The 24,144-nt window shown below is 38.9% G+C and overlaps 1 protein-coding gene across 9 annotated transcripts in view; it reads right to left on the bottom strand.

The window, feature by feature from the left end:
* The window catches only part of BCAS3 (BCAS3 microtubule associated cell migration factor), a 707,133-nt gene that overhangs the window by 297,716 nt on the left and 385,273 nt on the right, over positions 1-24,144 (bottom strand). For all 9 annotated transcript variants that reach the window (XM_050764587.1, XM_050764586.1, XM_050764591.1 and 6 more), the window contains one exon: positions 17,188-17,285. In XM_050764587.1, the coding sequence (XP_050620544.1) occupies positions 17,188-17,285 (98 nt within the window). The remainder of the gene's footprint in view (positions 1-17,187; positions 17,286-24,144) is intronic.

Here is a 24,144-nt window from a genome sequence, read left to right as displayed (position 1 = left end):
TCGGGAGGCTGAGGCAGGAGAATGGCGTGAACCCGGGAGGCGGAGCTTGCAGTGAGCTGAGATCCAGTCACTGCACTCCAGCCTGGGCGGCAGAGCGAGACTCCGTCTCAAAAAAAAAAAAAAAAAAAAAAAAACACAAAACAAAACATTGAGCATTTATAGAACAACTGTTGCCTTTCCAAATATTATAGAACACCAAAGTAAAATAGGTTTAAGACTCAAGACGCCACTTCATACAACAGAAGTCAATTCTACCATGTTTCTTGTAGCTGTCTAGAACATAAGTACAAGTAACTAAACTGCAGTGACACAACTAAAATTTTGGGAATTCTTCAACAAAATGTTTTGGCTTAATGGAACTTAGGGTCAGTTCTCCATATGCCAATGTCCTGTGTCCAAAATGGGCTAGCTTCAAAGGCAGCCCAAAATATCCCTAAAATTATGTCTGAAAGTTAGCCTAGTAAGAGCAGAAAGCAAAAGCATGTCCATTCTTTTCAGCAGATGTTTACCAGTCTTGACCATAGATCCCAAAAAGCAAGACTTTGCTAGAGTTAATGCTTTATAAGGATAACCTTAAAACAAATATCTCCATGCTAAGCCTAATAGAATGAAAGCTTGTATCAAAAAAATATTCTGTTTAAACATAATGCTGCTTTAAAAGAATAACGTAAAAGATAATTTGAAATGCTTTGTCAAATATTTCATTTGATTACACAATTGACCATAGGCCCAAACAAAGGAATAGTGACCATAACATAAGGGCAAACCTAATTGAGGACCAGGTTTAAGTCAGGTAACGAAGATAAAGATTCAGCATTACCAACTTTTTTTTTTTGAGACGGAGTCTTGCTCTGTGCCCCAGGCTGGAGTGCAGTGGCGCGATCTCGGCTCACTGCAAGCTCCGCCCCCCGGGTTCACGCCATTCTCCTGCCTCAGCCTCCCAAGTAGCTGGTACTACAGGCGCCCGCCACCACGCCTGGCTAGTTTTTTGTATTTTTTTAGTTCAGACGGGGTTTCACGGTGTTAGCCAGGATGGTCTCGATACCAACTTTTAATAATGTTATGATATTTAAAGCCTTATGTTTTATAAGAAATCAACAATGGTTATCATTGTTGATTATCACTATCATTATTAATCAGATATCGAGAAATATTGATTACCTGCTCTGTGGAAGGTACCAATACCAGGCAAAGGGAGATATGAAGACAGCCCTTGTTCTCAAAGAGTCCTTTATTATAAGCCATTACTTTTCCCCATCTGTTCCAAGCATGCTACATAAAGGGTAATCCAATAATAATGCCATCCAGGGTTATCTTTTTTCTTTTTTTTTGAGACGGAGTCTTGCTCTGTCGTCCAGGCTGGAGTGCAGTGGCCGGATCTCAGCTCACTGCAAGCTCCGCCTCCCGGGTTTACGCCATTCTCCTGCCTCAGCCTCCCGAGTAGCTGGGACTATAGGTGCCCGCCATCATGCCTGGCTAATTTTTTGTGTTTTTAGTAGAGACGGGGTTTCACCGTGTTAGCCAGGATGGTCTCAATCTCCTGACCTGGTGAATCCGCCCACCTCGGCCTCCCAAAGTGCTGGGATTACAGGCGTGAGCCACCGTCCCCGGCCCATCCAGGGGTATCTTAAGCCAAGCAGTAACAGAACAATCAGCATCCACACCTACTATTAAGGTGTTTCATGCTTCCACTTTTACCATTTTCATTTGGCAAGGAAATCCTGATCACATAGCCTAAAAACATTTAGAGACTTAAGAACTGCTATCAGTATCATCTCCTTCTACTCACTCTTGTCCATGGATCATGGATGCCATAAAATCTGCTAACCTAATTTCTTTTTGCAGCATACCACTTAATTGCAGTAAAAGCTCAAACTCAAATGTGTTATTATTTAAAGCTAAGCCTCACTTCAAATTGAGGTATTTAGGTTTTGAAAAATTCCTCCCCAAAATTCTACTCTGGTATTAGAAAAATCACAATTACAAGCCACAGAATATTAAAGTCACAACTTTGGCAAAATATCAGGATCACTTCAGGGGTGAGATTTGAACTTCAGCACGCAAAACCAAAAATACAATATTCTAATCCTATAATATCACTCTCTTCTGTGATGATTATTAAGGCCCCTTAAATACTAAGAACAGAAGGAGGGACAAAGCCTCTATTTTTCTCCTCTCCATGCACAACTCAGTTCCAATGTTATGAATATATGCATGTTCTATAACAAAAAGCTACCTTCAAAATGTCCAAGTAACTATAGGTTCAGGTCAAGAACTCCAGACCATATTGATTACATCTCTATGCAAGAAGGACCCTCCAGCACCATTTGTATCCACTATGACAGCTTTTAAGGATCTGTGACATTAAGAATTTTCAATACTATCAATGCCAGGAATGGAAAGCCAATGACCAGTCAGGCCTGTCAGTTGTTGCCTAAAGCAATAAGGACAAGCTGGGAATTCATCACACTGGAACTTCATCTGCCAGCTGCATTCACACATTTTCACCACCTGAATAGTTGATTCTCTTCAACTCCCACATGGCTCATTTCAGCATACAGTGTTTTGAAATGAATATTTGATTAGGCAGGGTAGAAAGAGGTTTGAACTTATCTGAGGTGTCACCATAATGCACTTTAAGTAATTTTAAGTATCAGGAGCTAGGTGTCCTGTTCTTTTGCTATTGCTGAAATGGACCTGTGATCCTAATTAAACAAGATTAAACGAGATGAGACATGTGGCAAGACCTAGCACAGTGTTGGGCACCTAACTGTTTATAAATTATACTGGTTTCCCATCTCTTTTACTTCTGTCTATTGAAAAATATCCTGAAGATTCCTCATAGAGCCTCCTGATTCAGAGACAGGGATCTCACACTGCCAAGGAAACTTAAAAATCACCCTGCTACTTTTCCAATTTCTCTTTTTATCAAAAGTCCAAACCATCACTTACATATAAACCTAAGAAATAACGAGGCCGGGCATGGTGGCTCATGCCTGTAATCCCAGCACTTTGGGAGGCCGAGGCGGGTGGATCACGAGGTCAGGAGATCGAGACCATCCTGGCTAACATGGTGAAACCCTGTCCCTACTAAAAACACAAAAAATTAGCCGGGCATGGTGGCGGGTGCCTGTAGTCCCAGCTACTCAGGAGGTTGAGGCAGGAGAATGGCATGAACCTGGGAGGCAGAGCTTGCACTGAGCCGAGATCTCGCCACTGCATTCCAGCCTGGGCAACAGTGTGAGACTCCATCTCATAAAAGAAAAAAGAAAAAAAAAAAAAAGAAATAAACAGAGTAGGCTTCTTAAAATTCCTTCCTTATGTTTAGATCTGAAGAGTTTGATTATGATATGCCTAGGTATGGTTTTCTTTGTGTTTATTAATATCTCAGCATATAATGAGTTTCTTAAAACTTTGACTTATGTCTTTCATTAATTTTGGAAAATTCTCAACCCTTCATGTATTTCTTTTGCCATATTCTCTTATTTTCTTTCATATATGTGAAATAATTACACAGATGTTAGTTTGATATTGCTATAGTTTGATATACCACTCACACTGAGTTCTGTCTTACTTCAGTATTTTTCTCTTTCTGCTTCAGTTCTGATAAATTTTTACTTATCGAACATTATACTTAATAGTGAAATAATAAACCCTTCCTCCTAGGGTTGAGAAGTGTTGCAGGAAGTCAGGGAGCCTGAACAGAGGGACCGGCTGGAGCCACGGCAGAGGAACATAAATTGTGAAGATTTCATGGACATTTATCAGTTCCCAAACAATACTTTTATAATTTCTTATGCCTGTCTTTAATCTCTTAATCCTGTTATCTTTGTAAGCTGAGGATGTACATCACCTCAGGACCACTGTGATAATTGTGTTAACTGTACAAATTGATTGTAAAACATGTGTGTTTGAACAATATGGAATCAGTGCATCTTGAAAAAGAACAGAATAACAGCAATGTTTAGGGAACAAGGGAAGACAACCATAAGGTCTGACTGCCTGCAAAAAGAGCCATATTTTTCTTCTTGCAGAGAGCCTATAAGTGGACATGCAAGTAGGGAAGATATCACTAAATTCTTTTCCTAGCAAGGAATATTAATATTAATACCTTGGAAAGGAATGCATTCCTGGGGGAGGTCCACAAACAGTGCTCTAGGAATGTCTGTCTTATGTGGTCGAGATAAGGACTGAGATACACCCTGGTCTCCTGCAGTGCCCTCAGGCTTACTAGGGTGGTAGAAAAACTCTGCCCTGGTAAATATGAGGTCAGACCAGTTCTCTGCTCTCGTACCCTGTTTTCTATTGTTTAAGATGTTTATCAAGACAATACGTGCACCGCTGAACATAGGCCCTTATCAGTGGTTCCGCTTTTGCCCTTTGCCTTGTGATCTTTGTTGGACCCTTATCAGTAGTTCTGCTTTTGCCCTTTGTCCTGTTCCCTCAGAAGCATGTGATCTTTGTTAGACCCTTATTAGTAGTTCTGCTTTTTGGCCTTTGAAGCATGTGATCTTTGTACCTACTCCCTGTTCTTACACTCCCTCCCCTTTTGAAACCCTTAATAAAAACTTGTTGGTTTTGAGGCTCAGGTGGGCATCACGGTCCTACCGATATGTGATGTCACCCCAGTGGCCCAGCTGTAAAATTCCTCTCTTTGTACTGTCTCTCTTTATTTCTCAGCTGGCCAACACTTATGGAAAATAGAAAGAACCTATGTTGAAATATGGGGGGCAGGTTCCCCCAATAGAGAAGAAAACAAGAATATTCAATATCATCATTTCTATTTAACATCGTAGTGGAGGTTTAAGCAAGTGGAGAAAGATAAATATAAAGATTAAAAAGAAATAAAACCATCTTTATTTGTAGACGACATGATTACATAGTAGAAAATCCAGGAGATTCTAGTATTAGAATGAATAAATGAATTTGGAAAAGTTGCTGGATACAAGTTCAGTTTTTGTTTCGAGACAGGGTCTCTCCTCTGTCACCCAGGCTAGAGTGCAGTGGTGCAGCCTTGGCTCACTGTAGCCTCGACCTCCTGGGCTCAAGCAATCCTCCTACCTCAGCCTCCCAGGTAGCTTGGACTACAGGTGTATGCCACCACACTCAGCTAATTTTTAAATTTTTTTGTAGAGACGAGGTCCCACTATATTGCCCAGGCTGGGATACGAGTTTATTATACAGAAAAGTATTTTATTCTATATGCCATAAAGAAAACTGACAAGTGAAATAAATATGTGCTATAGTTATTACCATCAAAATGTAATAATAGAACAAAATTTTATATAAGATGTATAAGACTCCTACATTGAAACTTACTAGGGAGAAATTAAAGAAGGCTTAAATAAGTGAATAGTTATAAAAGTTTATGTTTTGCCTGTAATCTTAGCTACTCAGGAGGCTGAGGCACAAGAATCGCTTGAACCCTGGAGACGGAGGTTGCAGTGAACCTATATCACACCGCTGCATTCCAGCCTGGGCAACAGGGTAAGTGTCCACCTCAAAAAATAAAAAAAGTTTATGTTTTGAAAGATTTAGTATTTTTAAGATGTCAATACTTCCAAATTTGATATACAGATTCAATGAAATCCCAACTAAATCTCATCTGAATTTCTGTAGTAATAAACAAGCTGGTAATTTAATATGTGTGTGTGTGTGTGTGTGTGTGTGTACACAAGTGGTTTTCAAACATTTTCAAATTCAGGATCCCAGTGTCCCAGTGTGCTTAAAAAAACTCAGGACTCCAGCCGGGTGTGGTGGCTAATACCTGTAATTCCAGCACTTTGGGAAGCCAAGGCGGGCAGATCACTTGAGCTCAGAAGTTCAAGACCAGCCTCACCAACATGGTGAAACCTTGTCTCTACTGAAAAAACAAAAATTAGCCGGGCATGGTGGTGCATGCCTGTAGTCCCAGCTACTCAGGAGGCTGAGGCAAGAGAATCGCTTGAACCCAGGAGGCAGAAGTTGCAATGAACCGATATTGCACCACCGCACTCCAACCTGGGTGACAGAGCAAGATTCCGTCTCAAAAAAACAAACAACAAAAAACCCAGGACTGCAAAGATCTTTGGTTTATATGTACTATATCTATCAACATTTAATACAATTATGTATCAGCTAATTTAAAAACAAGGATAAAGCCTCTATGTAGAAACATATATTACATTCTACATAAAAATATTTTCTAAACAAAAAACAGTGAGAAAAGTAACATTTTTATGAGAAAACCCTCCAATAGACACCCTCTAATAGACAACAGCTAGATTCTCATATATCTGCTATAGAATTCTATCTGTTCTGATATGCTGTTTTGGTTGACGTACATGAAGAAAAGTTGGTTCAACTCAAATATGTAACTGCTAAAAGATAAAGTATATTAATAGCATTTTCAGGTTCTGGGGATGTTCTTCCTCGATATGACCCTTAACAAATTAGTTGCAATGTGGAATCTGAAAGCATATCAATTAACTTTCATATTCTATTACATTAAAATCCTTTGTCCTATCTTGCATTTGGAATGAGTCCTCTTGTATGATTTTGTAGCAACATGAAACTGGTCATTTGGAAAATGTTGCAGATGTTCCGAATGCTGATATATTTCATTATCTATTACGTAAAAAATCATATTAGTTAATATCACTACTTATTTCACGAGAATTTCTTTTTTTTTTTTTAAGACAGAGTTTCACTCTTGTTGCCCAGGCTGGAGTGCAATGGTGCGATCTTGGCTCACTGCAACCTCTGCCTCCTGGGTTCAAGCAATTCTCCTGCCTCAGTCTCCCAAGTAGCTGGGTTTACAGGCATGCACCACCACACCCAGGTAATTTTTTGTATTTAGTAGAGACGGGGGTTTCACCATGTTGGTCAGGCTGGTCTCGAACTCCTGACCTCAGGTGATCCACCCGCCTTGGCGTCCCAAAGTGCTGGGATTATAGGTGTGTGCCATCACGCCCGGCCAAGAAATGTCTTTAAATATGGGGACTCTGTTAAGCAGATAGTGGTGGATACAAGGTTTTCAAATTTCTAATTTTCAATTGAAAGCTAGAATGTTATTATTGGTAATAAATATTGTTAGTTGTTTTCTTCAAAGTGACAGGGTTTGCTTATTTTTGAGAAAATTTCTGCCAAATGCCCATGTCTGAATAAACATAGTTTGTTTTATTGAGATAAAATGGTATTCCATGAAAACAGTTGCTAGTTCAGTTTACAAATCACAATGGCTTTCCCTCAAGACAACTATTGTGCATTCATTCCCACTTGATATATAGAATATTAAGAAGTTACACAAGGATCAAAACTTAATAAAATTAAAGTTGATGATTTTTACTGCTTCAAAGATATTCTTAGGTGAATACAGCTTAAAAAAGAACTCTAAGTAGGTAGCAGAGGCCACTAGCATAGTTAGGTGCCATTGCCTTTACTATGGTAAGAGGCCACTAGTTTTATCCATAATTGCTTCTGCACCATCTGTACTAAATTTCACCGTAGTAGAAAAAACAAAGGCAAATAATAACTTAGTACTAGTACAAAAATAATTTTGACTTAATAGACCACTTGAAAGTATCTTGGGAATTCCCAGAGTTCTGTGGACCACACTTTGAAAAACCACTGGCATGTTCATACAAATGCACATGTGTGGAAATGCAAAGGCCCTAGAATAGCCAAGATAACCAGAAAGAAAAACAAAGGTGGAGGCCTTAGAATATGAGACTTCAAAACTTACTAAACAGCTACAGTATTTAAGATAGTACAATATGGGTAAAAAGACAGTTATATAAATCAATGTAACAGAATAAAGAACCCAAGAAAAAATAAAATTTTAAAAAAGGCATCAGTGCAATTCATTAAAGGAAAGGTGTATCTTTTTGATAATCAGTGTGGGAGCAACTGGAAGAAACTAAACACCTTGATCCCTGCCCTACATAAAAATAAATTTTTTAATTTTTTTAGACAAGGTCTTGCTCTGCCACCTAGGCTGGAGTGCAGTGGCGCGATCACAGCTCACTGCAGCCTCAACATCCCAGGCTTAAGTGATCCTCCCATCTCAGCCTCCTAAGTAGCTGGGACAACAAGTGGGCACCACCATGACTGGCTAAATTTTGTATTTTTTGTACAGACAGGGTTTCACTGTGTTGCCCAGGCTGGTCTCAAACTCCTAAGCTCATGCAATCTGCCCACCTGGGCCTCTCAAAGTAGGATTATAGGCATCAGCCACCACGCCTGACCACTCACAATAAAAAATTAATTTGAAGGCCAGGCGCAGTGGCTCAAGCTGTAATCCCAGCACTTTTGGAGGCTGAGACGGGCGGATCATGAGGTCAGGAAATCGAGACCATCCTGGCTAACAGGGTGAAACCCCGTCTCTACTGAAAAAATACAAAAAACTAGCCAGGCGAGGTGGCAGGTGCCTGTAGTCCCAGCTACTCGGGAGGCTGAGGCAGGAGAATGGTGTAAACCTGGGAGGCGGAGCTTGCAGTGAGCTGAGATCTGGCCACTGCACTCCAGCCTGGGCGACAGAGCGAGACTCCGTCTCAAAAAAAAAAAAAATTAATTAATTAATTTGAAAAGGATCATAGTCCTAAATGTGAAGGCTAAAACTATACAATTTCTAGAAAAGAGTTATCTCTTCAAGACTGGAGGGGCTGGGCACAGTGTAATCCCAGCACTTTGGGAGGCCAAGGCAGGCAGATCACCTGAGGTCAGGAGTTCAAGACCAGCCTGGCCAACATGGTGAAACCTCGTCTCTACTAAAAGTACAAAAATTAGCTGAGCGTGGTAGTGGGCACCTGTAGTCCCAGCTACTCAGGAGGCTGAGGCAGGATAATCACTTTGAATCTGGGAGATGGAAGTTGCAGTGAGCCAAGATCACGCCACTGCACTCCAGCTTTGGTGACAGAGTGAGACTCTGTCTCAAAAAAAAAAAAAAAGAAGACTGGACAAAAGATAATTTTTTGTTTGTGAAAACATAAAAGGAAAAAACAATGAAAAAAATTAGACTTTTGCTTGTCAAAAGATACCATTAAGAAAGTGAAAAGGCAATTAACTGAAAGAAAATATTTGCAATGCACATATCTCATGAAAGGCATATATCCAGAATATTTAAAGAACACATATTTAATAAAGACAACATATCTAATAAAAATCAGCATGTTAACCAGGACACTACAAAAGATGATATCCAAATGGCCAATGAGTATATTAAAGATGCTCAATATCATTACTCAGCAGAGAAAAGCAAATTCAAACCATAGTTCACATCCACTGGAATGGTTAAAATAAAGATCAATAATATCAAGTGTTGATGAGAATGTGGAGCAACTGGAATGCTCATGCATTGCTGATAAGAATGCAAAATGGTACAGTCATTTTGGAAGACGTGTTGGCAGTTCCTAATAGAGTTAAACATATGCCTACTTTGTGATCCAGCAATTCCAGTACTAGGGATATGCCCAAAGGAAATATATGCATATATTGATGAGAGAGAGAGAGAGAGAGAGAGAGAGAGAGAGACAGAGACAGAGAGAGAGAGAGAGAGAGAACTTGTAAAAAAATGTTTACAGGAGCTTTATTCCTAATAGCCAAAAGCCTGAAATGACAGAATAATGGATATATAAACTGGTATATTTGCAGAATGGAACACTACACTGCAATATTAAAAATGAACTAGTGACACATGTAATACCTGGATGAATCTCAAACAAATTAAGTTGAGCAAAAGAGGTTAGATACAAAAGCATAGACACAAGATAATTCCAATCATAGGAAGTTTAATATAGGCAAAGCTAATCTGTGATGATAAAAGTGGTTACCTCTAGGTCACAGGTAGTATTAACTGGAAGGGGCATAAGAAACTTTCTGGGTTAATGGAAATATTCTATGTTTTTATGTGAGTGGTGGCTAACTGAATATAAAAATTCATCAAGCTGTATGATTAAAATATGTGCATTTTTGCTATACCCAAATTATACCTTAATTTTAAAAACATCTTCAGAGGTGCTTGAAAACACAGGTTCATGCATGTTTCAAGCTGAAAGGGACTCTGCTGAGACTAGAACTAATAAAGATCCATAAATTATTGGTCATTATTCCTTCCTTAACACCAAGCTTCCAGAACAAGACTTTTCTCTGGAACAACTATTTTCATTTTGATTATTTACTTTAGCCTTTCTGTGACAGTTCTCAACAATATCCAGAGGGAATATCAGGAGCTCTGGTTCTGACTAGCTGACCAAATGGGGTCCCAAGCTGCTCTTTAATTGCCCACTGGGCTTACTATTCAATGGAGAGGGGCTCTTTGTTTGTTTCTAAGTTTATAGATGGCACCTATAAGCATAAGCCTCTCAGGCTCTTGCGCACAGTTTAAAATAGTGTTGCACTAACAGTTTGACACTCATGTCACTAAGACAAATGGAATTCCCGGTTCAGACTTAAACAAATTCTAATAGTGACCCCAACCTTGTCCCTCTGCCACCATAGTCTGATGCAACAGACTACATAAATAGTCCAGCCCTGTATAAGAGGCGAAGTAAACGTACAAAAGTGAAAAGTTGGGTCTTTGGTCAAAAAGTCCCATGTAAATATGTGGAACCCTAGGATATCAACAGTGAGAAGCATCAATTCCTTCTCAAAATGCTTAGGAAAGATTTAAAGCCATGTCAAGGACCTGGTGCTTGCAATACAGAAAGCATAGGCAAGGTTTTAGTTGACACAAAGATTTATTCAAAGAAGGATGTGTCATCAGAAGACACTTTCCCAACAGCTTCTTCTACTTCTGTTTACTGTTTCTTCATCTTCCAATGGGGCTATCATTTTTTCTTAATTGTGCTGAACTAAAATTTTCCTCATTGTTAACTTGACTTTGGTCTTCTAACATCCTATAAATATTGAAAGAAGAAAGGGCCAGTCGCAGTGGCTCACGCCTGTAATCCCAGCACTTTGGGAGGCCAAGGCAGGCGGATCACGAGGTCAGGAGTTTGAGACCAGCCTGACCAACATGGTGAAACCCCGTCTCTACTAAAATACAAAAGCTAGCCAGGCATGGTGGCATGCGCCTGTAGTCCCAGCTACTCGGGAGGCTAAGGCAGGAGAATCGCTTGAACCCGGGAGGCAGAGGTTGCAGTGAGCCAAGATCACACCACTACACTCCAGCCTGGGCAACACAGCGAGGCTCCGTCTCAAAAAAAAAAAAAAAAAAAAAGAAAAAAGAATAAGAGGAATGTTTAAATCAGAAGAGGAGAGATGCAGCTGAGCATTTTCCTTATGGGCAAATAAGGTCTTTTCCCTACGTTCTTAATCTCTAAAACTTACTTTTGATTTTATACAGACAGTAGATAATTGAAAGATTAGAAGTAATTTAATGTATACACTTCCTCATTTCTAATATAAAAGCCAATCTTAATATTTGAGTTTGAATATTTTTTCCCCTCTGAGGGATTGTTCACAGGTCAGGGCGGAGCCTTCTTTTACTTTCACTCTTATCCTTAATCCTCTTACTGATCCCACACAAGTTTTCAGTACCCAAGGTACATGCCTAGAGTTTTTATCACTTTATAATCATCAAGAATATCTGAAACTCTATTAATCGAAAATCACATCATTTATTCAAAGAAATTGTAATATTTCTGAAGAACTTTGTATTCAGGAGTTACTTTAGGAAATAATTTGAACACACCCCTTCCAAAAAAGGTGGTAAAAAAAGTTTTGCAAAGGGACTCTTAATCTTCTTTTACTGATGTAGAAGTGAATGGCATGGTAGGAGAATGACTTGAAGGTTTTAGCAAAAGTTCAAGACCATGATTATAAAGTCATGGCTTTTTTCACTCAGTTCTAGCTTTAAGACCATTGAGCTATGTGGCCACACCATTGTAGAATGAACGAAGTCTCTCACTAATCTCTTTATTTTTACCATCAGCGTCTCTGTGCCTCTGACAGCCTTTAAGATATAGTATCTAAGTCGGCCTCAGACTGGAATGGCAACTGTCAATACAGTGAAATATAATCTTAGAATACTCTTCCCCCAGGCTGGGCGCGGTGGCTCACGCCTGTAATCCCAGCACTTTGGGAGGCCAAGGTGGGGGGGATCACCTGAGGTCAGAAGTTCGAGACTAGCCTAGCCAACATGGTGAAACCCTGTCTCTACTAAAAATACAAAAAATTAGCTGGGTGGGGTGGCGGCGCGTGCCTGTAATTCCAGCTACTTGGGAGGCTGAGGCAGGAGAATCGCTTGAACCCGGGAGGCGGAGGTTGCAGTGAGCTGCGATCATGCCATTGAACTCCAGCCTGGGCAACAAGAGTGAAACTCTGTCTCAAAAAAAAAACACTCTTCCTCCAGTCCATGAACAGAATCTCTATATGATAAAAGAATGTCTCTATAAGAAGGTCCTTCCAGCACAGATTTGACTGCAAGACAAAATAAAAACTGCTCAGATAACCTCCTTGGTACCCATCTAATTGCACTTCTCTATTAATGAGTATTATTTGTTTTTTTGAAGATGATGTAGCAAATGCCAAATACATAAAGTAGGCATAAATGATCATTATAAAATCAATCAAATCAAACTAGTTTGGGATTTTAAGTGTATAATTTTCTTCAGTAAACAAGTTATTTTGATAGTGGGAAAAATTAGGTGCTCAAAAGGTATATCCTAAATTAATTATTTTTATTACTTCAATTGCACAACAAAAGTAGTATTTCTCTTGAGTCAAGAACAACAAAAAACCTCCCAAGTCTGCAACTTTATCCCTATTTACTGAAATGCTTGATGTAACACTAATACCTTATGATCCAAGCCTGCTCAGAAGGATAAGAAGTCATTTTTCTTATCTGTCACATTGTCCCTTCACACTACCATCTTCCTCAGGCATGTACACAAACACCGCTTCCACCACACCTCATAACTTTATAAAATGTTTTCTTTAATAGAGTTTGATAAAGATGTCTGCTCTGCATATGAGTCACACATACTTTTGTCCTTCGATCTCAATTATCTGAGTTCTTTGTTAGTAAACATCCATCTCCATAGTAAAACCACAAATCAAGACAAACAAACTCAGGGTGAACCAGATCTTTCTAGGCTCTTTGATTTGATGACTCAGAAGCAAGGAAAGGTTATCTATTAGGTACAGCCTTCAAGTTTTGGATCAAGAATAGTCAGCAATCTGGAAAACAAAGTTCCAACAAGACACTGACAGCTGTCTTTCTGCTTTCTCTTTAGAGGCCCTACACCTTTATCAAAAGAAGGGCACATGTTATAAGGTACAAAGAATGGGAAGAAATTCTTAGCTATCTAGCCAAAATGAACATACAGAAAAATGAATAAATTGATGCAGTGCTTTGGCTATAAATACTATCAATGATTCATAGACATTGTTGTTCATCAGCAGGACATGGGAAAAAGTGAGCAACTGCCCCAAATCCCATTTGTTCTGGGTAGCCTGTGTCTTAGGTTAAAATCCTATAATGTGTCCATTTCCAAAATGATCTCCTCAGCCAAGAAGGGGACATCTTACAATTATTTAACTCCCACAAATTTTAGGTAGGATGGTTTTGTTTTGAGACAGAGCCTTGCTCGGTCACCCAGGCTGGAGTGCACTGGCGCAATCTCAACTCACTGCAACCTCTGCCTCCCAGTTCAAGCAATTCTTGTGCCTCAGCCTCCTAAGTAGCTGGGATTACAGGCATGCGAAACCACGCCCAGCTAATTTTTGTATTTTTAGTAGGGACGGGGTTTCGCCAGGCTGGTCTCAAACACCTGACCTCAAGTGATCCACCACTTCGGCCTCCCAAAGTGCTAGGATTATAGGTGTGATCCACTGCATCCAGCTGGTATGGTGTCGCTTGAATCACCAAAGCCAAGATGAGACTGATGTTATGGGAATAACATCTACTGATGAAGCAGTTAAGGAACTGCTGAAAATCGAAAATACTCTATACTTATTTTATAGAGAGACAGTAAGAATCTAGTTCATAGGTGTCTAAAGGCATAGAATTTACCCTGTGCTTAAATCACTGAAGCTAATAATTTAAAAGTATGTATTTTAGGCAATGTGTTTCTTTGCAAAAGCGTGAACCTGAGATTACCAGATGATTAAGAAATTGTGAAAAAAATCATTACGTGGCAAAAGTGGCACACTCTGCACACCTCTTTTAGTTTCAATGGAATAACGCTGTTAGATTAATATATAGGTATCTAGAAAATAAACTGCAGACCCGAGATTTAAATAAAATATTTTCACTTTAAAAACTGTTATAATTGTCAAAGGATTTAATTCTATCACATTAAATTCTATATCTGTGAATAAAGTAATTACATGAAAAATAATTATACCGCCACAAGGTTAGACAGAGCAAGAGCTGTCACTAAAATAGAGGGTTAAGTGTAACATGTGCCATAAGAATAATTCAAAAGATAATCCATGAAGTCATATAAAATGCTTGAAGGTAATATAAGGCAATGAAGACCAACAGAAGAGGTGCCACACTGGCCGTATCTCTAAGTAACAGGCAATGAAACCTCCAGATAAGCATCTTCCTAATGTGCAGCTGACTCCAAGGCATGGATCATAATCAGAGGTGCACTTCCTGGTGCAGGAGCAATTATAAAAATTTATTAGATTCTTTTTAACAGAAGAATCTACAACAAAATTTTCCCATAAATATGTTTCCATAAAGAACTCAAATCATTTAGCCTCAATTTTGTTAGACTTGCTACCTTGACTTTTGTCAGCCTAGATGTTGTTTTCCACAGATGTAGAAAGTAATTCTGTTAACAACAGTTGGTCCTACTAAAGTAGATGGACATTCCACAACAAAACATTATTCGCTCAAAAAATGCATTAACATATATTTCTCATTCAAAAGGGATCCGAACCAACTGAGAGGTAGCTGAAGACAGAATTACTCATAAAGTCCAATTCCTTATCTATGAGGCTTCTTTAGTTCAAAGTTAAAGAAAGCAGCACACACGTTTCATTGTTTTGGTTGTCTTTCAGAAAGGTACCATGGCTTCCTGGAATGAAAACAGGCCTAGAAAAATAATAATAAAGCTTAGCCACCAAGAAGTTCTCTCCTACTCAAAAGATTGGTACTTTCAGGCAGAGAAGGTCAATGCCATAGAACAGTATTTTAGAAACTCATACAGCGTATATCTGATGCAAATTAAGTAATCTTAGGACTACTTACATATCAGATTATTTACATGTAGGATCTAATTCCTTATTCAAAAATCAACTTAAAAACTCTTCTTGCAAAAGGAAGAACTGCTAAATAACAGTTCACTGAAGCTCCTCCCTTGTTGCATGAGATGACTTTACATACAGCTAAGATTGGTACATGATAAATATGGAATGTTGGCCAGGCGTGGTGGTTAATGCCTGTAATCTCAACACTTTGGGAGGCCGAGGTGGGTGGATCACCTGAGGTCAGGAGTTCAAGACCAGCCTGACCAACAAGGTGAAACCCCGTCCCTACTAAAAATATAAAACTTAGCTGGGTGTGGTGGCAGGTGCCTGTAGTCCCAGCTACTCGGGAAGCCAAGATAGGAGAATTGCTTGGACCTGGGAGGCAGAGGTTGCAGCGAGCCAAGATGGTGCCACTGCACTCCAGCATGGGTGACGGTGCGAGACTCTGTCTCAAAAAAAAAAAAAAAAATATATATATATATATATATATATATTTATATATTTATATATATATGGAGTGCTACTCAGAATCTAGTATTGAATATGTCTACTTTTAATAACACAAGGTAACTGCTTTGGCAGCATGTGTTCCTAGTAGCTAGTCACTCGACAATAAAACATCAGTAATCTGGTAGTTTAAGAAGGTCTAAAAAGCCCAATCAAGGACTACTCTTGTAATCTTGAATAAAATACTTCAGGTTAAAATATGTAACATTTCCAGGGTTCAAAATTGTAAATGATCATTCCAAATGGGCACAAAGTCTAGCATTCTCAGAATGTGACTATAAAAAAGATTTATTGTTTAAGTTCCCTATCTCGATATCTCATTCAATGCAGGGAAGCAATGATAGCGACTCTACACATTTCCATGCTCATTTCCAGGGGACAACCATGGTTGCCAAGTTAAAGCAATAGGAACAAGCATGAGTCCTCTAAAGTAATAGTCTACATTAAAAATGACAGCATAGCCCTAGATGGGGCAGTTCAGCAAGATGCAAGGTACAATCCACTAACCAAAAAATCAGAAAGCTAAGAATATGTATAAAACTCATTAGCTTTGACACTTAAAAATATATCCACAGACAGAAGCTTTGGTCTTTTTAAAGTGACCTTCACAAATCAGTTTCGTGTTTGTTTGCATTTTCTTTCACAGTTTAAGCCTCAATCAAATCAGCAGTCTCTAGGGATTTTGAAATTGCTATAGATTAAAATCCTCTCTGATTCAACTGTTTGACTAATGCCGAGTATTTAATAATTCTACTTGAGAGAGAAATTTTGGACAAAATCCTGCCATGCGCTGTCTTCAGATGCTCCCCAGCTGCATGACAAAGCAAGGCATCACTGTCCTTATTTTATCACTTGACTTAGAGACGAGAAAATATATCACTGCAGACACTTCTACCATTTAGTAGGCCTGGCTGAAAACAGTTTTATAATACTAATAGAGCAATCATCACATATAAAGGCAAAGATCTCCTCCGTACTAATGATATATATTCATAGCTTGTTTCCAAGGATAGGAAATTAATAACTGTGATAGGCCAGAGTTAAGTAAATGAATTTCTAAACTTGATGCTTTTCATAATAAAATCATTCAAGCTATAGCATTTGGACTCTTCTCTGCTTCCACAGATTAGGCACTTTGATACTCAACAGGTTGAGTAAATTGAATCCATATATTGTATTTACGTTCTCTGTCAAGGTTGCTTCTCCACATTTCAGTGATCAAAGGCAAAACAGTTATCAACCCTGTAGCCTTCAATACTATGTTCGTTACATTTAATCAAGTGCCAACTCCACGGCATCATTCACCAACCTTAGGAATGGGTAAAAGCATGGCATTGTTCAGCAACAAATATAGGCATAGTACTGTATTAAAACACACACACACCACAAAACAAAAAAACAAAGAAGAAAGCAAATAAATGTCATCCTCTACATTGTGCGAGAAAATTAGTTAAAAATGCACAGGACTGCCCAACAAACATTTCAGAGGTGGTTTTCTACCTGAGGCAGCATCAATCACTGTGGAAACTCCCCTTCGATCAGAGACTGGACGGGATGACCCTGGCATGCTGACTGGGTCAGAGCGGACTGGCTGGATCCTGCAATGCAATTTAATTTAATTCACATATGTTACTGGCATCAAAACTGTCACTTGCTACAACAGACCTTAAATCAGGAATGCTGGAGTAGCACAATTCATTAAAGAACCATCCATTCTAAAACAAGACAAACAGGGGAGCGGCAGTCCCTAATTGCTGCCCAAGGATAAAGCACTACAAACATTCTCTACACGCCAGACCCCTTCTAACTTATCTTCGTGTGTTATTCCATAGATTTTTAAGGAAGGGACTGAAAAGCTGACATTAATTCAAAGGGATACAATAAGTAGAATGGGAGAGGAAATGAAACACTGAAAATGTTTATACTGAAACCTTTGGCATTTCCAAGGGACACATATGAAGAGTTTTGAGAATCCTGAAATTCACTAATAGCACCATAGCTATTAATGTGTTCCATAAAAGGCATCAATATGTAATTCAAAATTTTGAGATGCTCCATTAAAATCCTTTATGAAAGTTACTTTATATCTGACAGTAAGCATAGGATAACAAAGATGTACTGTGGCTGGGGTGGGTCACTACTAACTGAGCTACCTTTATAAAATTACCAATAGCATACAAGAATCAATTAGAACCTCAGTAAATGTGCAAATTACCACATACGATTTAAAGCTGCTTAAGAACAATAAACATCCATCCAGGATAACACAGTGAAGCCCCGTATCTACTAAAAATGCAAAAATTAGCCGGGCGTGGTAGCATGCACCTATAGTCCCAGCTACTCAGAAGGCTGAGGCAGAACTGCTTGAACCCAGAAGGCAGAGGTTTCAGTGAGCCGACATTGTACCACTGCACTCCAGCCTGGGTGACAGAGTGAGACTCCGTCTCAGGAAAAAAAAAAAAAAAAAAAAAAGAATAATAAACATATAAATGCCAAATGCCGGGTGTTCTTTCTAGCTGCATTAGAATAAACACTATTAACACAAAAGTATCTAGAAGATTAAAAGATCTGAAAGTCCCAGGCAACTCAGTGAAACAAAAACTTATTACAACAATGTATGTATGCATTCTGGTAATTCATTCATACTGTAAGTATTTACTGAGTATTAATTGCATGTAGGCATTACTCTGGGAACAAGTAGGAACAAAACATAAAATACAGACCAATGTGTATATATATGACATAGCACATGAACATTCATGACAATGCAAAATAAAACTAAAGTGTAAATATGAATGACATAAATAATAGAAGCTCAGATTGAGGAGATGGGGGAAGACATGCAGGGTCCACATCAGAGAGAGATATTGTAGAGCTGGAACAGGGATTAGGTCTGGATATAGTAATAGTATATATGCATAATGAAGAGGAGCAAGAAATGCCCTTTAAGCACAGGACTGCAACATGCAGAAACTTAGATTAGTGACTGAATACGATAGATTCAGGGCATCTTGAAGTGCATGATTTGGCTGAAGTATAGAGTTCATAAAAGCTATTGGTGGAAGATAAAAAGTTGATAAGAAACGTGGGAAAGATGACAGAAGCCTGAAATGCCAAGTGTGTACTGCAAACTAGTTATGAAATGCATGCATTTGTTGTGAGAAAGAAAAAAAAGGAGGGAGGTATAGGATGATCTAGTACTGGAAGGTGAAAATACTGATTAACAAATATTGATCACTGCTATGTAGAACTACCCAATATTCATTCCATCCCAGCTAATTTTTCTAAGCCAATCATGGTAATCTCATGTCTTGGCAGTGGTTAGTTAGGAGATAGGTAAGCCTAAGCTAATGTGGGCCAGTTAGAAAAGAGAAATTTATTTAAAGTGTCTGGAAAAGAAGTTTCCTTGTTCTTGAGAGCAACAAAAAGCTAGCCTCTTAGATATGGTCAGTTCATTCAAAGTTATGCCCCCTTCTAGTCTAAACAACTTCCTATGTGGGCTAATACATTTCCTATAGTTAGTAAATTTATATTGGGGTTTCTGAATAATCCAGAGTTGGAGGCAGGGTGTGAATGAGGCTACAGATGAAGCAAGATTGGCCATGAGTTGATAGCTGAAGCTGGACAACAGATACATGGGGGCTTATTCTAGTTTTCTTTTTATTTTAGACATGTTTGAACTTTCTTCATAAAAAAAGAGAAAAACTGATTGGGATGATGGAAACGTTCTGAAATTAGTGGGATGGATGCCAAACACAGTGAATATACTAAAACCCACTGAATTGTACACTTTAAAACCAGAGAATTTCATATTATGTGAATTATATCTCAGTTAAATAAAATAAAATAAATAGTAACCAATTTCTGAGGAGCTTCATCTTAAGTGGAAACAGGCTTTGGATACTCAACATCTTTTACATTATATGTTTCTCAGATCTGTTAGCAAATATTTCATTGCCCATTCTTTTTAAACACCTGCTCTGGGTAGGGAGCTTGCCTGATTCCCTTATGGATGAGAGTCAACACTATGCCCGCCTGTTTCCTATTTTGGTTAGGGGGCAGGGAGGAAGATTATCACTGCACTATATATTATTATTGATATCCTATGGGGTACAGGACAGTGTACTAGGTGTTAAGGATCAGGTGAGCCCCCAAAAATCTAAATAAAGACTTCACAATTTAAAAGAGAAAGTAAAGCCAATGGTCGGTCATAGGCCACCATGCACAGATGAGTAGAAATTAGATGAGAGAAAAGAAGTTGGGCTAGAGTGCTCACAAACGAGAATGAGGAGAATCTCAATAGTCGGGTTTCTAATTGAATGCTGGGTGGAAAATGGTGGTACTAAAAAGGACTTAAAATTGATGTGAGTTAAATCTAAATTTCCCATAAAAACTGCTGTAGGGTCTTAGCCAAGGTCCCAACCAAGCTTACCTGCTGAAAGTTTAAAATATAAATTACAAATGCAGTTAATAGAAATTTATAAACCTGTTGCTCAGTATAAAGGTTTCTAAAGGTTATATGTGTCCAGTAAACAGGTTAATATTCTAATCAAACATAAACAATTTAAAGTCATTCAGTGTTAAACAAAATGTGGGGAGTTATTCAGTATTATTAACAAAGGGCAAGTCTCTGAGGAAGATTCTTAAGGACTTGGAAAAGTAGCTATATCTACTTTTAAAAGAAGCGAGTTAGAACTATCTTAATAGAAGGACTATACCTGAGGAAAAGAGTAACAAAGACAGCTGGAGGAGGCCACTAAACAATGGGGCAAAGACCACCTAAGAAAAAGCGCAGGGTTTTATAAATAGCAGCTGGTCAATCACCAGAAAAAAACGAGACAGTGTCTTGCGCACTGTTTAGCAAAAAAACTAAATGTGTTACATAGTTGTTTAAGAGAATAAATTGTGTTACTTATTTTAAATACTTTATTATTAACATTTAAACAACCAAATGACTGCTGTAAACACGAGTACACTGAATCACTAAGTTGAGGACTGAAAAGAATTGACTCCCTGACCATGGCTTGAGATCGTTATCTAGACCATATTTGATCATTAGCATCACTGAAAATTGGTCGTACACTCTCACTGTATTCTGTCATTATTACCTGACATCTTGGTCAAAAAATGTCACTTTTAGAAAGCTGGAGGAATCACGCTGGAACAAAAAAACAAAAATGTAGAGAAGAAAAAAACAAAATACAAAGCAGACTAAACAAACGAAAAATTCTAAACAACGTATTGAAAGGAGATACATTCTTCTTTATGAATCATTCTTTTGTTTGTTTGTTTGTTTGTTTGTTTGTTTTTTGTTTTGAGACGGAGTCTCACTCTGTTACCCAGGCTAGAGTGCAGTGGCACGATCTCGGCTCACTGCAACTTCTGCCTCCCGGGTTCAAGCAATTCTCCTGCCACAGCCTCCCGAGTAGCTGGGATCACAGGCGTGCACCACCATGCTCGGCTAATTTTTTGTACTTTTTTAACAGAGATGGGATTTCACCGTGCTGGCCAGGCTGGTCTCGAACTCCTGACCTCGTGATCCCCGCTCCTCGGCCTCCCAAAGTGCTAGAATTACAGGCGTGAACCACTGTGCCCTGACCAAATCATTTTTTTAAGAAGATACATCAGTCAGGGGAAAGCAAAAACGTAAAAAGAGGCAGCAGTTAGGAGTCTGTGAGATGTTGCTGGGGTGCTGGCATTCGGAATGGAGAGGAGTGGAAGGTTTCTAGATGTATTCTGAATATAAATGATATAAGTTGGTGAAGAATTAGATGCGGCATGTGTGAAAGGAGAGATTTCAAGGATAACCTCTAGATTCTGTCTTGAGTAGGTAGTTTGTGGAGTCATTTGAAGAGATGGGGCCAGGCGCAGTGGCTCACGCCTGTTATCCCCACACTTTGGGAGGCAGAGGCGGGCAGATCACCTGAGGTTAGGAGTTCAAGACCAGCCTGGCCAACATAGTGAAACTCCATCTCTACTAGAAACACAAAAACCAGCCAGGCGTGGTGCCGCGTACCTGTGATACCAGTTACTCAGGAGGCTGGGGTAGGAGAATTGCTTGAATCCAGCAGGCAGACGTTGCAGTGAACTGAGATCATACCACAGCACTCCAGCCAGGGTGACAGAGTGGGACTCAGTCACACAAACACACAAATACTCACGCCTATAATCCCAGCACTTTGGGAGTCCAAGGCGGGAGGATCACTTGAGGTCACGAGTTCGAGATCAGCTTGGCCAACATGTTGAAACCTCGGCTCTACTAATAATACAAAAAGTTGCTGGGTCTGGTGGCGGGCGCCTGTCACCCCAGCTACTCAGGAGGCTGAGGCAGGAGAATTGCTTGAACCCAGGAGACAGAGGTTGCAGTGAGCCGAGATCACACCACTGCACTCCAGCCTGGGTGACACAGTGAGACTCCGTCTCAAAAAATAAAATAAAAAATAAATGAAATAAAGAGCTGAGAAAGAATAGGGGTGAGAGCAGGATTAGCGAGTGAGATGAAGAGCTGCAATTCAGACCCAAGTAGGCAGCTGGCTGTACTCTAGGTATATCTCCTGGCACCTCCTGGCAGGTACTCAGTAAATATGTGTCATATTTTCTAAACAGATACATCAGGCATAATCCAAGTTTGCAAAAGTTTTCATTTTGTTATACAATTTTTTATTGATACTGACAAAGAGAAGACAAAAACATATTTCCACTATGTAACTGGGACATATTTTCTCACTATTTTTTAAAAGGTGTGCAAGAAAAAGGTCAGAGGGTTGTTTTATATTCAAGATACACTATAGAATTTTTGGGGTTTTTTTACTTGGAATATATTGGTTTATGTTTTATTGTGTCAAAAATCACTTTTAGTTTAACCACCAATCTTACTTTAAAATGCTTTTAAATATTGAAAAGCTGTCAAGGCTACAGTAGAAGAAACAAGTTTTTTTCTTTTCTTTTCTTTCTTTCTTTTTTTTTTTTTTAAATTATACTTTAAGTTCTAGGGTACATGTGCACAACGTGCAGGTTTGTTACATATGTATACATGTGCCATGTTGGTGTGCTGCACCCATTAACTTGTCATTTACATTAGGTATATCTCCTAATGCTATCCCTCCCCCCTTCCCCCAACCCACAATAGGCCCTGGTGTGTGATATCCCCCTTCCTGTGTCCAAGTGATCTCATTGATTAATTCCCACCTATGAGTGAGAACATGTGGTGTTTGGTTTTCTGTTCTTGCGATAGTTTGCTAAGAACGATGGTTTCCACTTGCATCCATGTCCCTACAAAGGACATGAACTCATCCTTTTTTATGGCTGCATAGTATTCCATGGTGTATATGTGCCACATTTTCTTAATCCAGTCTGTCACTGATGGACATTTGGGTTGATTCCACGTCTTTGCTATTGTGAATAGGGCCGCAATAAACATATGTGTGCATATGTCTTTGCAGCAGCCTGATTTATAATCCTTGGGGTATATCCCCAGTAATGGGATGGCTGAGTCAAATGGTATTTCTAGTTCTAGATCCTTGAGGAATCGCCACACTGTTTTTCACAATGGTTGAACTAGTTTACAGTCCCACCAACAGTGTAAAAGTGTTCCTATTTCTCCACATCCTTTCCAGCACCTGTTGTTTCCTGATTTTTTAATGATTGTCATTCTAACTGGTGTGAGATGTATCTCACTGTGGTTTTGATTTGCATTTCTCTGATGGCGAGTGATGATGAGCATTTTTTCATGTGTCCGTTGGCTGTATGAATGTCTTCTTTTGAGAAGTGTTTGTTCATATTCTTTGCCCACTTTGTGATGGGGTTGTTTGTTTTAAAGAGAAGACAAGAAAAGGGAGATTATATTACATTACACTGAGTCCTTCATTATCTGTTGCACCCTAATGTGTCAAGTCTTGGTATAACAAACTGCTAAGCAAACTTGAGACTGCAAGTCAAAACTGTCTGAGTTGCAATAAAAAATAAGCTAATAATAAAAAGTATAATTTGTACACCTGTGCTAGGATTCCTAAAAATAAGGATGAGAGAACATGTATTATAAAAATATAAATGATAAACTATAGCTGAATGTATACCAACGTTTTTCCATCCAAAAACTTTATATAATCTAAAAGAAGAGAGATACAGGATTAGATTAAAATCACAGATGAAATTTAATTGAAAGGTGGTGCCAACTTCAGAAAGATCAGGAAAAGAATACATAATCAGATTCAAGTAGTTAGAAATATAAGCAAAGCATCAAAAGGTGGAATTGCTTGAAAAGTGCAGTGAGTATTAGGTTTAGGGAGAATATAATCTGAAAAACAAGTATTTATTACATGTAATGTGATCCCACATGAGACCCTACATACAATCCCAAGTAATGACAGTGAATTACATGCAACAGTACATGTAGTCCCCTCAAAAGGGAAACCTAAATATTACATATGATGCTCATTCCACATGAACATATTAATC

The sequence above is a fragment of the Macaca thibetana genome, chromosome 16 (genome assembly GCF_024542745.1).
Source record: "Macaca thibetana thibetana isolate TM-01 chromosome 16, ASM2454274v1, whole genome shotgun sequence".
Classification (NCBI taxonomy): domain Eukaryota; kingdom Metazoa; phylum Chordata; class Mammalia; order Primates; family Cercopithecidae; genus Macaca; species Macaca thibetana.
The sequence above is the reverse complement of the archived record's forward strand: the minus strand, read 5'-3'. Positions and strand labels throughout refer to the sequence as shown.